At 39.0% G+C, this 11,004-nt stretch overlaps 1 protein-coding gene across 1 annotated transcript in view; it reads left to right on the forward strand.

Moving 5' to 3' along the window:
• Nucleotides 1-10,795, forward strand: part of coch (coagulation factor C homolog, cochlin (Limulus polyphemus)) — a 36,749-nt gene extending 25,954 nt beyond the window's left edge. Inside the window, exons 10-12 of the mRNA XM_067990996.1 lie at nucleotides 7,337-7,563; nucleotides 8,596-9,109; nucleotides 10,193-10,795. Coding sequence (XP_067847097.1) covers nucleotides 7,337-7,563; nucleotides 8,596-9,109; nucleotides 10,193-10,368 — 917 coding nt within the window. The 3' untranslated portion in view covers nucleotides 10,369-10,795. The remainder of the gene's footprint in view (nucleotides 1-7,336; nucleotides 7,564-8,595; nucleotides 9,110-10,192) is intronic.
• Nucleotides 10,796-11,004: the final 209 nt, after the last annotated feature.

An 11,004-nucleotide genomic window follows, 5' to 3' on the forward strand; every position in this document is an offset into this window, starting at 1 on the left:
AGTTCATTTAATTTATTCCTTATACTCCGTGCATTTGTATATAGAACTCTTAGTTGGGCCACACACCCTAGCCTGACCTTCAGCTTTGATGCTGGGTTAATCGCCTTACGCCTTCTAGTTTTCACTTTATCTGTAGTGTCTAAAGTATACTTTCTTTCCGCTGCTCTACGCTTTTCCCTTTCACTTGTTCTTGAACAACTGTTTGTACTATTTGTATTGTAAATTTCCCCAGGGTCTTCCCCTCTCTTGCTGCTCTCAACTTTACTCCCTTCTGACTCCCCTCTCAGGTTCCCATACCCCTGCCACTCTAGTTTAAACCTTCCCCAACAGCACTAGCAAACACTCCCGCGAGGACATTGGTCCCAGTCCTGCTCGGGTATAACCCGTCCTGCTTGTACAGGTCCCACCTTCCCCAGAACCAGCCCCAATGTCCCAGGAATCTAAATCCCTCCCTCCTACACCATCCCTGCAGCCACGCATTCATCCAGTTTATTCTCCTGTACCTATACTCACTAGCACGTGGCACCGGTAGTATTCCTGAGATCACTACCTTTGAAGTCCTGCTTTTTAATTTATCTCCTAACTCCTTAAATTCACCTTGCAGGACCTCATCCCTTTTTTTTAACCTATGTCGTTGGTACCAATATGGACCACGACTACTGGCTGTTCACCCTCCCCCTCCAGAACGTCCTGCAGCCGCTCCGCAACATCCTTGCCCCTAGCACCAGGGAGGCAATATACCATCCTGGAGTCACGTTTACGGCTACAGAAACGCCTATCTGTTCCCCTTACAATTGAATCCCCTATCACTATAGCCCTGCCACTCTTCTTCCTCCCCTCCTGTGCAGCAGAGCCACCCGTGGTGCCCCGAACCTGGCTCTTGCTGCTTTCCCCTGATAAGCCATCTCCCCCAACAGTATCCAAAGCGGTATATCTGTTTGAGAGGGAGATGGCCCATTTGCAGAACAGCGTTTCCTAACTTCACGCCTGCAAGTCCTGGCTCAAATTTTTAGATTATGTCCGCTAGTCCTAGTATTCAAGTATAGGAGACCTCCAAAAACAGGTACAAATGCATCAGCAGCCAGAAGCAATAATCAAGCAACTAACCTGTAACTCTTGCATGATCCCTTTAAGTAGCGCTGGTGGGGGGTCTTCCATGCTGTTTAAGATCTGTTCAGCTGTGCGAGGATAAAACAGTGCATTGGCTGGAGCGTTGAGTTCCAAAATTGCATCTGTCCCTTTAAATCAGCGTTGCACATTGACCTACCGCCTATTCTTCCTACTTTACACGCTGCCGGTATTCGTTATCTGCGTGTCCGCGAACGCCTTTACCAATATGCGTCCAGCGCACATTGTGCTAGAAGTGTGCGCCGCATTCTGGACGCTATTTTAGGTCCTTAGGAGTCCACGTAGCGTCTACACAACGGGGTCTACGCGGCCCAATTTAGAGCATGGGGTTTTCAAAATCTAGAAACAGTAAATCACTGTTTTTAAAAAAAATAAAATAAACAGGCTTAGTTTTAATCAAAAACTCATTCCGTAAAATTGTCAGTAAGACAGGACTTGGTGATTGATGGGGAGTTATATTTTTAGCACACTATTGAACTGAAATGGTCATAGCAATTGACTTACAAGTTGCCATGTGTGAGAAAATAGTTCCCTCTATTTCCCTTCAGCACTGGGGGCAAAAGAACAGAAGACTTTTGGCAATCAACATCACAGAGCACAGGCTAGAACCTGAACAAAATGGGTGGAAAGTGTTTCCTGATTATATTAATGTGGATCTCTGCTACATACCGAGCATGAACTGCTGGTGCATTCCTGCTGAGAAATCAGGATCTGCTGAATCTGCATTTCAGTGGCCTCTCTCCTATTCCATGCTCACTATTCTCACCACTTGATGATCCTTTAACTTGCTGCCTATTTCTATCTTTTCTTTACTCTCAATTTTGCATCTTTGAATCCACCGTGTCATTATTTTCATTGGATTAGTCCACTTTCACCTAACAGAGTCCCTGCACTTGTCCAGTGCCAAGCAACAAAAGTAAAAACATATTAACATACTCATTGGAAAAATAGGGGCAGAAGTACCATGGTAGTAAATGGAAAAAAAAGTATTTCAGTAGGTAGAAGAAATATAAAAAGTGCTGTGGAAGCAATTTAGTAAAAGATAAAGATAAATGTAGATACTTTAGAGATTGTAAAGAAAAAACGGAACAGAAAGTAAAAGTGAAAAGATGAGTTTGATGAAAGTACAAATCAATACTTAATTGTGAAGTACTTTTTTCTATATTGTGTTGAATACATGTTGTGAAATGCTAATAGAATCATAGAATCATAGAAGTTACAACATGGAAACAGGCCCTTCGGCCCAACATGTCCATGTCGCCCAGTTTATACCACTAAGCTAGTCCCAATTGCCTGCACTTGGCCCATATCCCTCTATACCCACCTTACCCATGTAACTGTCCAAATGCTTTTTAAAAGACAAAATTGTACCCGCCTCTACTACTGCCTCTGGCAGCTCGTTCCAGACACTCACCACCCTTTGAGTGAAAAAATTGCCCCTCTGGACCCTTTTGTATCTCTCCCCTCTCACCTTAAATCTATGTCCCCTCGTTATAGACTCCCCTACCTTTGGGAAAAGATTTTGACTATCTACCTTATCTATGCCCCTCATTATTTTATAGACTTCTATAAGATCACCCCTTAACCTCCTACTCTCCAGGGAAAAAAGTCCCAGTCTATCTAACCTCTCCCTATAAGTCAAACCATCAAGTCCCGGTAGCATCCTAGTAAATCTTTTCTGCACTCTTTCTAGTTTAATAATATCATTTCTATAATAGGGTGACCAGAACTGTACACAGTTGTATACTGATCACATGGAAGCTCAATTATTCACTGGTTTTCCCAGTTATGAATCATCTTGCCATTTAAAATGTGGGGAACAATAATTTTGAAAGTACTACTATCTTATGAAGAGCCTCCCTGCCCTTTTCAGGCCCTGTTGTGCCAAGACATTTTGTACTGTCAGAGCAGGCAGTCAATCTCCTTTGAGCTTCTGCCACTCTGAAACCAGCTGCTGGGATGGGTGGGAGAGCGCCTTCAGATGATGTCCTGTGAACTTTCCTTCACTCACTTCCCTCACAGTTGCACAACTGAGAATTGGCACTTGGCATGTGATGTGGACAATTGCAGGTGTGAACATGCACACTCTGTGTCTCGGTGAATTGAAACACCAATTTATTCTACCGCTAAACAACCCTAACACTACATTTAAAAAAAAATACTGTAAGACAAATATTGGCAGCAATCTGGAAGATTCTCCGGTGACCAATTACCATTCTCTTTAGTAATACCAGGGGGGTCAATTATCTGCAATTAATGACTGCAATTGAGGGCTATAATGGTAAACCATTGACCACCCTTAGTGACTTTGTGCAGGGCAATGATGTCCTCACCTTTGGATAGTATAACACACATTCAGTCATAGGCTTAATCGTAGTCACTATTTCTAGACTATTGACATTGCTGGCGTTACTGAAGAGCACAGTAACGAGCAACTGGAGAATCTCCAAAAATCCCTCATTGGAAAGTAGAAAGCTTTGCTTTCAGATTCATCCCAATGGGAACTGGCTTGATGTTGTTCCAAAGGACTTTATATGAGTTGGTCTGAAACCCTTCCATTACAAACAAGGAAATTTATACACTAAATAAAATGTAGCAAGCACAGAGCTAAACTTTCCAAGCAACCTCTTTTTAATTTCAGGTTGAAGTTCAGTTCTAAAATTAACAATTTTGTATGGTACATCTGTAATTATTTTTCAACCTGTTTAAAATGTATTCATTATATTTTTTTTACTGATTTTTGTTCTGCTGTTTCCAGTCTTGAGTTGGGCACTATGAGGTAAGTGAGAGCAGCCTGGGAAAGGGCAAATCAACCGATTCTCCCCCCTTCTTTCTCAATAAATACGTTGTCTCCATTCAACACTTTCTCTGGCAGTGTGACCAAGACAGGAATTCCCATGGAAAATCCCAAATGCAGAACAATTTGCGACAGAAACCTGCAATCTTTATTGATCCATTATAGTTATCAAATAAAATTTGCTTTTACACTATGCATGATTTAATTTTTCATGAGGGACTGAGTAACATTTCACAATCAGGCATTTGCAGCAAAAATGTTTTGCCATTTATAATGGTAAATATGATAAAGTAGAATTAAAGACTATATCAAAGCAAAGAAGATATCTCAAATCATGGCTTGTCAGTTAACAAAATCACATATTTCTTTAATGGGCGGGGAGTTGTCATGGTGGCTTTAGTGTTTTTTGTCCTTGCTCTAAATTTCAAATCTGGTTGACAGCCCATTTCTATCATCCTTGCAAGCCTTTACAAATGTTTCAGAGAAAAACATTTTTATAATGAGTCAATGTACAAAACATTGGTTTGCGTAGTGTTAAAATTACAGTTTTGAGCACCCCTTTACGGAAAAGACATTAAGGCTTACAGCATAGGTTCACTAGGATGATGCCAGGGATGGGAAACTATAGTTCTGAGGAGAGACTAGAACTAGAACCACTGGAGCAGAGAAAGCTAAAGGAAGATTTAATAGAATTTAATATGAAGGGTTTGATAGTGAATAGGGAAAGACTATTTCCTCTGATTGGGGAATCAGTAATGAGGGGTCATCATTTTAAAATGTTCACTGAGAGTGAAGAGAGAGATTAAGAGAAATTTCTCTACAGAGAAGGGAGTGGCAGAGATCAGTGTATTTTTTAAGAGAAAATTGGATAGATATTTGAAGCACGAGGCGAGCAGGAGGGTGGGATTAGTTTTGGATTGCTCCAACATGGGACCTGCACAGATGGGTCAAATGGTCTCCTTCCGTGCTGTTAAACTTCTAAATAAAACTGATTTACTTTTTTTTACAAAACCAACCAATTCTTCCAGTTTTGAAATTCTTGCAAAGATTGTTTAAAATGGTGCATCACATTTTGGGAAGTGAGGTGGCTAAGAATAGTTGCAAGTAATTTTACTTTATCTGTAACTGATGCAGTTATATTTTTGTGATCGCGTGATGGTTTCTATATAGGTTACATCATTGTATTATTTTTATAGGGAAGCCTAACCATGAAGGTTGAGAAGACAAGATAAATCAAGATGCAATGGCCAAAAGAGGCCAAGCTTGAGTTTTAAAAATCTATAGGTTGAAGAGGGGGTTTCAAAGCTCTGAGAACTTGGAAGAGGTGCAATGAAACTTGATTTAAACACAATGAGGGTATAGGGAAAATGAAGAATATATAGGCTAACATATTTTGAGCTTAGGAGGAACAAGAACAGAATAAAGGACCAATAAAATAAGGACAAGAAAGTTGCAATAGAAGGAAAGAGGAAGAAGTTGGATGCCAGAGATGAGATGGTTCGCCTACCAGAAGTACTAGAAGGGTCTCCTTTAGATGTGAAGCAGAATTCAAGTCTTAGTGATTTGAATCTTATAGAGAGTTAAGATGTTGAGACAAAAGTATTTGGTAGAAAAAAGGAAATCGAGCTACCTGATAACAACTTTAGCAGTGGAGGAGATGTGGCGATTATGTTTGAGGTCAGAGGAGATGGTGAGGCCATGAATGTCAATAGATAAAAGACCAAGGGTGGATCCATCAACATTGTGGGTTACACTGGGAAGCCCACATTTATTATGCATCCCTACTTCTGAAAGCATTAAGAATCAACCATGTAGAGTGGGGTTTGATTCACATGTAGGTCAGACCAGATACGGGTGGCAGGTTTCCTTCCCTGAAGGACATTAGTGAACCATTTGGGTTTCTACAACAATCCAGCAGCTTTTATGCCCATTTTCTGGTGCTAGTCCACAGATTACCATATTGATTGAATTCAATTTCACATCTTACCATGAACTCTCAATCTCTGGGTTGCTGGTCCAGCAGCATAACCACAAGGCTACCTAGATAAGAAGTGATTGCTGTTAAAGAAACTGTCTTCAAACAGGTGAAAAAGCTTGATTATCCCATCAAAGTGCACAGGGAAGATTGGCATGTAGTGAATTAACCATTGCAATGAGAAAGGAATGAAGGTATGTGAACTGAAAATGTACATTCTGAAGGAAGTTGATGAATGCAGAGTGGATTCATCAGAAAAAAATGGAAAGATTGGATAATGAGTCAACAAGGGCATTTATGCGGAGAAGAAATATAGTGAGAGAGAGAGAACAGAGCCCTGAGGAACCACTGATTGAAAAAGTCAGAGAATAAACTACTAACTGCAGCTGAAATAGAAATATTAACTGTAAAATAGTACAGACTGCTTTTGCTAGCATCCAATGACATTTCCTTTTATCCTTTAAAAACTAAAGCTGCACAGTTGGGATTAGTAAGTGTTGTATGTTAATGTCCAGTATAGTGTTGGCCAACACACCCCAAACTTTCTCTTTTGTTCTTCTAATTGCCTTTTTCTGACCGAGTTTCTCTGTGGTGGAGTCAGGCAACGTTTCCATGATATAAAGCAGTGTTTGAGGTTCACTCTCTTCACTTTTATAATATTATGAAATCAGTGACTTTAATTATTGTAAAAACAATTAGACCTGGATAATTCTACTTGCCAGTTGGGCTGGAGTGAGTTTCATTCCAGGTCTAGTGACCTAAAAACAAAACAGTTTACCATTGTATTTCTCCATCTCCAACCCCTAATTGGTTTTCTTCCTACTTTTTTTTAATGAATCTGATCCTTTACGATCTGTTCAGGAACTCTCCTACCCCAGTGGTTCACTCCTTAAATGGTGGATATTTTCCTTTATTCTAATTAATTTTGTTTCCTGGTTAATGTTCAAGTAATAGTTCTTGCAGATTAAATTAAAAGGATTCTACTCACCTGGCAACAAGAATATTTGAAGGCACCGTGTTGGCACTGCACATTGAGCCCCACGCATACACTGCCATGAAATGGGTCAGTCATAAGTTTAATTGCAACAAACTACTCAGTTCTCAAATTGAACGGTGCTGTTTGACGGATGCAGTACCTTGCTGCGGGGGGTGGGGGGATGTCTGCCTGGACGGTACCTCATATCTCCTAGCAGACACCATAGGGGGAAGGAACCGAAGTTAGCCTTCCCCTCTTGCCCACCTATCATCTTGCAATAGCCAGATGGACTCAAAAATATGTGGGGATGAATTTCAAAAAAGCTCCAGCACTGATTAGAAATGTCATGGAGCAATCAACTTGTGGTACAGATGCCACCCTGAACTTCTCGAAACTAAATTTACAGAATTTTTGTAAACCTTCTCCCAAGTTTATTCATAATGTTAATTTTATACACCAGGTAAAGCACTAATCCAAACAACAGAAAGCTTTTTCACTCGCGATAAGGGTACAAGGACCGGATATCCAAAAGTTGTAGTCATTCTAGTGGATGGATGGCCCTCGGATGAAATTGAAAGAGCTGCAGCTCTGGCCAGAGAATCTGGCATTAATGTTTTTATTGTCTCAGTTGCAAAAGCCCTTCCAGAAGAGAAAAAGATGGTCCTAGACCCTAATTACATGGAAAAGGTAAGACCACTGCACAAACCATCATTATAATTGACTATAACCCACAGCCAATCCTTTTCTAATGCAACAAATTCAATAATGCAATCATTTATGTTCTGTGTTTATAACAAAACACAAGTACGTTAAAAATTTTGATAATTTGCAATGACTACACCTGCTAATATTTTGACAGCTCCCCGCAGTACTTTGTTATGTGAACATGTTGCCTGTATGAGCCGTGAAATGGTTTTACTTTTTGCCTTCATTACCTTGTAGTATCTTAGTTTTTGTACTCCTTTTTAATAATTCTGTAACTAGTAATATATAATCTGATTTAATGTCTGCTGAAAAATCTTTATGAATGAACAAATATGCTAAATTTTAGCTATTAAATAAGGCAGATTCACTGAAATACATTTCTCTGCTAGATGCACACTCCAACGGAACCAAACTCAAATTGGCTGCTCGAGAGGATACAATCAGTTCATAATTTGCATAACTTGTTATGGATTCACCACATTAAAATGAAGTTGAACTTTTCTAACTGTTCCACTTTTTATTCTTTAGCTGTGATTATATTATAGGCCACGTATATTACCTGATTTTAAGGTTTGAGCTTCACATCGGTGCAAAATGTGCAGTACAATTTGGGAGTAAAGTCACTGGGCTGAATTCTGGTTTGTGGTGTGAGTGCATCTCAGAGTAGTAACCTTACACTGCTTCATCATCACTGCAACAATAATAAACAAGCTTTTAAAAAGTTCAGTTGTATGGGAATATTTTAGACTTAATTTTTAAGCAGTTTAATATTAGAATGAAACAATGTTGGTTTCTTTATTAACATTAAAAACTTAACCACCAATTGCACATTTGCAAGCACAGCTAGCAGTGTAATTCAACACTGCCAATTCCACAGTTACTGATATCAAATATGCAATATTGATTACTCAACAATTAACGACTCCAATACCAGCCACAAATGTATCGGAAATGTTTACTATCACCACAATAAGGCTCAATATTTGATTTCTGATTATTTTTCTCCATTCCCAGATTGTTTGCAAAAACAACGGGTTATTTTCCTACGCTATCCCAAACTGGTTTGGGATGTACAAGTTTATAAAACCTTTAGCACAAAGGTTGTGCACCTACAGCCAGATGACATGCAGTAGAACATGTTTCAATTCAGTGAACCTTGGCTTCCTCATCGACGGGTCCAGCAGCATTGGGGATGCCAATTTCCGCATCGTTGTGAACTTCATCTCTGAAATTGTGAAAGCCTTTGACATTTATCAGATCGGTGCAAGAATTGGTGCTGTACAGTTCACATATGACCAAAGAACTGAATTTGATTTTGATGAATATTCAACAAAGGAAGAAGTGCTAGATGCCATCAATAACATCCGTTACTGGAGTGGTGGTACAGCCACTGGGGAAGCAATTACTTACGCCACAAAGAACCTGTTTGGAAAACTGAAGAACAGCAACATGAATGTACTGATCGTCATTACTGATGGACAGTCTTATGATGATGTTAAGGTTCCAGCGACTGTGGCACATCAATCAGGTAACTAATCTGTCTGGACAATAAAAACATATCACAGCAAAGACAGCTAGAATATGGCATTAAATAGTGCATTTCTTACAATAAGTAAGTATAAGTATAGCACCATCATATGTTCATCAAAGTATTACAAACTTAAAAACTTTCTCCACTTTAAAGTTCACACACTTTGGGCCCCCTGTGCCACATGTCATTCCCCAGCCTATCCCACTCCTAGATGTCCACCCATGCAGGCCTGTAACCAATCAGCCGCTTGGGTTTAATTATCTACAACTTTCTGTCCCTTGTTACTAGAAGTGGCTTCTGTTCATACCTCTGATGGTAAGGATAAATTTGGGAACTTCCTATGAGTGCAATTGTGATCACAATCATACATACTAGTATTACCTTGCACTATCAAATATTATAAAATAGTTAAGTTGAACAATTAGTGATAAGGTCACTGCTCTGGTGCACCTCCACAGTAGATTTTACAAAAGACAGTGTATTCTAAAATATACCACAAATTTGCAACAACAATGCATTCAGCTGGAGTCCAGACTTGAGAACAGCTATCCTATACAATAGAAACTGCTGTGTGCAAAACTTCTTTTATATCATTTGCGGTGATGGCATAGCCCAAAATTACACTTCAATGATTTAGGATTAGTTAAATAAGACAGATTAGCATTTCCAATGATCAGAGCAAAAGTGCTTGCATTAAAAAAAAGCATGATAAAACAAATACTTGCATTTACATAGTGCCTTAACACTTTACTGAAATGTCTTAAAAAATTCTGTATGGAGTGTGATGACTGCCTTTGGCCTTGGTCATTGCTAAATGTTAACAGAATGAGATTCAATAAAAAAAATTGCTGAGAATAGTGGCTTTCAGAAGTTACACTTTAAAAGGGTATACAGTAACTAGTCATTAGGGTCCATGTTGGAATCAAAAATTGAGAGAGAAATTGAACGTGGCACCAACTGGGACATCAGGATTATGCCCACAGGAAGTTTATACACAGAGCCTAATGTAATATTAGATTGGTTTCTTAACACTGAAATGTTTAACTTAGGAGTTTATGATTTTCTACATTTGTTTTTTAGGTACCATAGTATATTCAGTTGGAATTTCATGGGCAATACAAGATGAACTCAAAGCGATGGCTTCAGAACCCAAAGAAACGCATAGTTTCTTTGTGAGAGATTTCCCAATGGTCAACAAGTTTGTGCCTGACATCCTTAAAGGCATTTGCAAAGATTATTTGGCAGTAGCAAAGTGATCCAGCAACTACCATGTGCCTTGATATTCGAAGGGAATGAACTGCCTCTTGCCAACAACATATTAGACCTCTTTTGACTAACAAACATGCTAGTGCAATATTTTGTAGCAATCTAGGCCTGAATATTAATATACAGTACTGCATGTGCTATTTCTCCTACTTTACAAATTATCCAAAATTAAATCAGGAATGGGAAGGCTTAGTTTACATGACATTATGTAAGAAGATGCCTTTATAATCAGAGCTTGTATTGTCTAAGAGACAACGTATTGCATGTTTGAGAAAAGTGATGTTACTGGTTCAGTAAGTGAGTGTTTGAAAAACAAACATTGTGTTGGCCATTTGATTTCAGTGATAAGTAACCTCAGTTAAAGATTCTAGATGTAAAATGACTGATTTTAAAATGTATTAAACAGGTCCTTTTTTGCCTGAGTGTTGTGTAAGCTAATTTGCAAATACCTTACAGTTTGAAATAAATCCCAGTCTGTTACTAAATTTGATTGAGTAAGCAAGTGGGCATTATGTTTACTATGGATTTAGTCCTGGGTAATTTAACAACTTTACCAAAATGTTGGTTTTCATTAATATGAAAACAAACTTGAACAGCAAAAGTTCAACTGCAGGAAAAAACAATCA

The sequence above is a fragment of the Heptranchias perlo genome, chromosome 10 (genome assembly GCF_035084215.1).
Source record: "Heptranchias perlo isolate sHepPer1 chromosome 10, sHepPer1.hap1, whole genome shotgun sequence".
In the NCBI taxonomy this organism is placed as follows: domain Eukaryota; kingdom Metazoa; phylum Chordata; class Chondrichthyes; order Hexanchiformes; family Hexanchidae; genus Heptranchias; species Heptranchias perlo.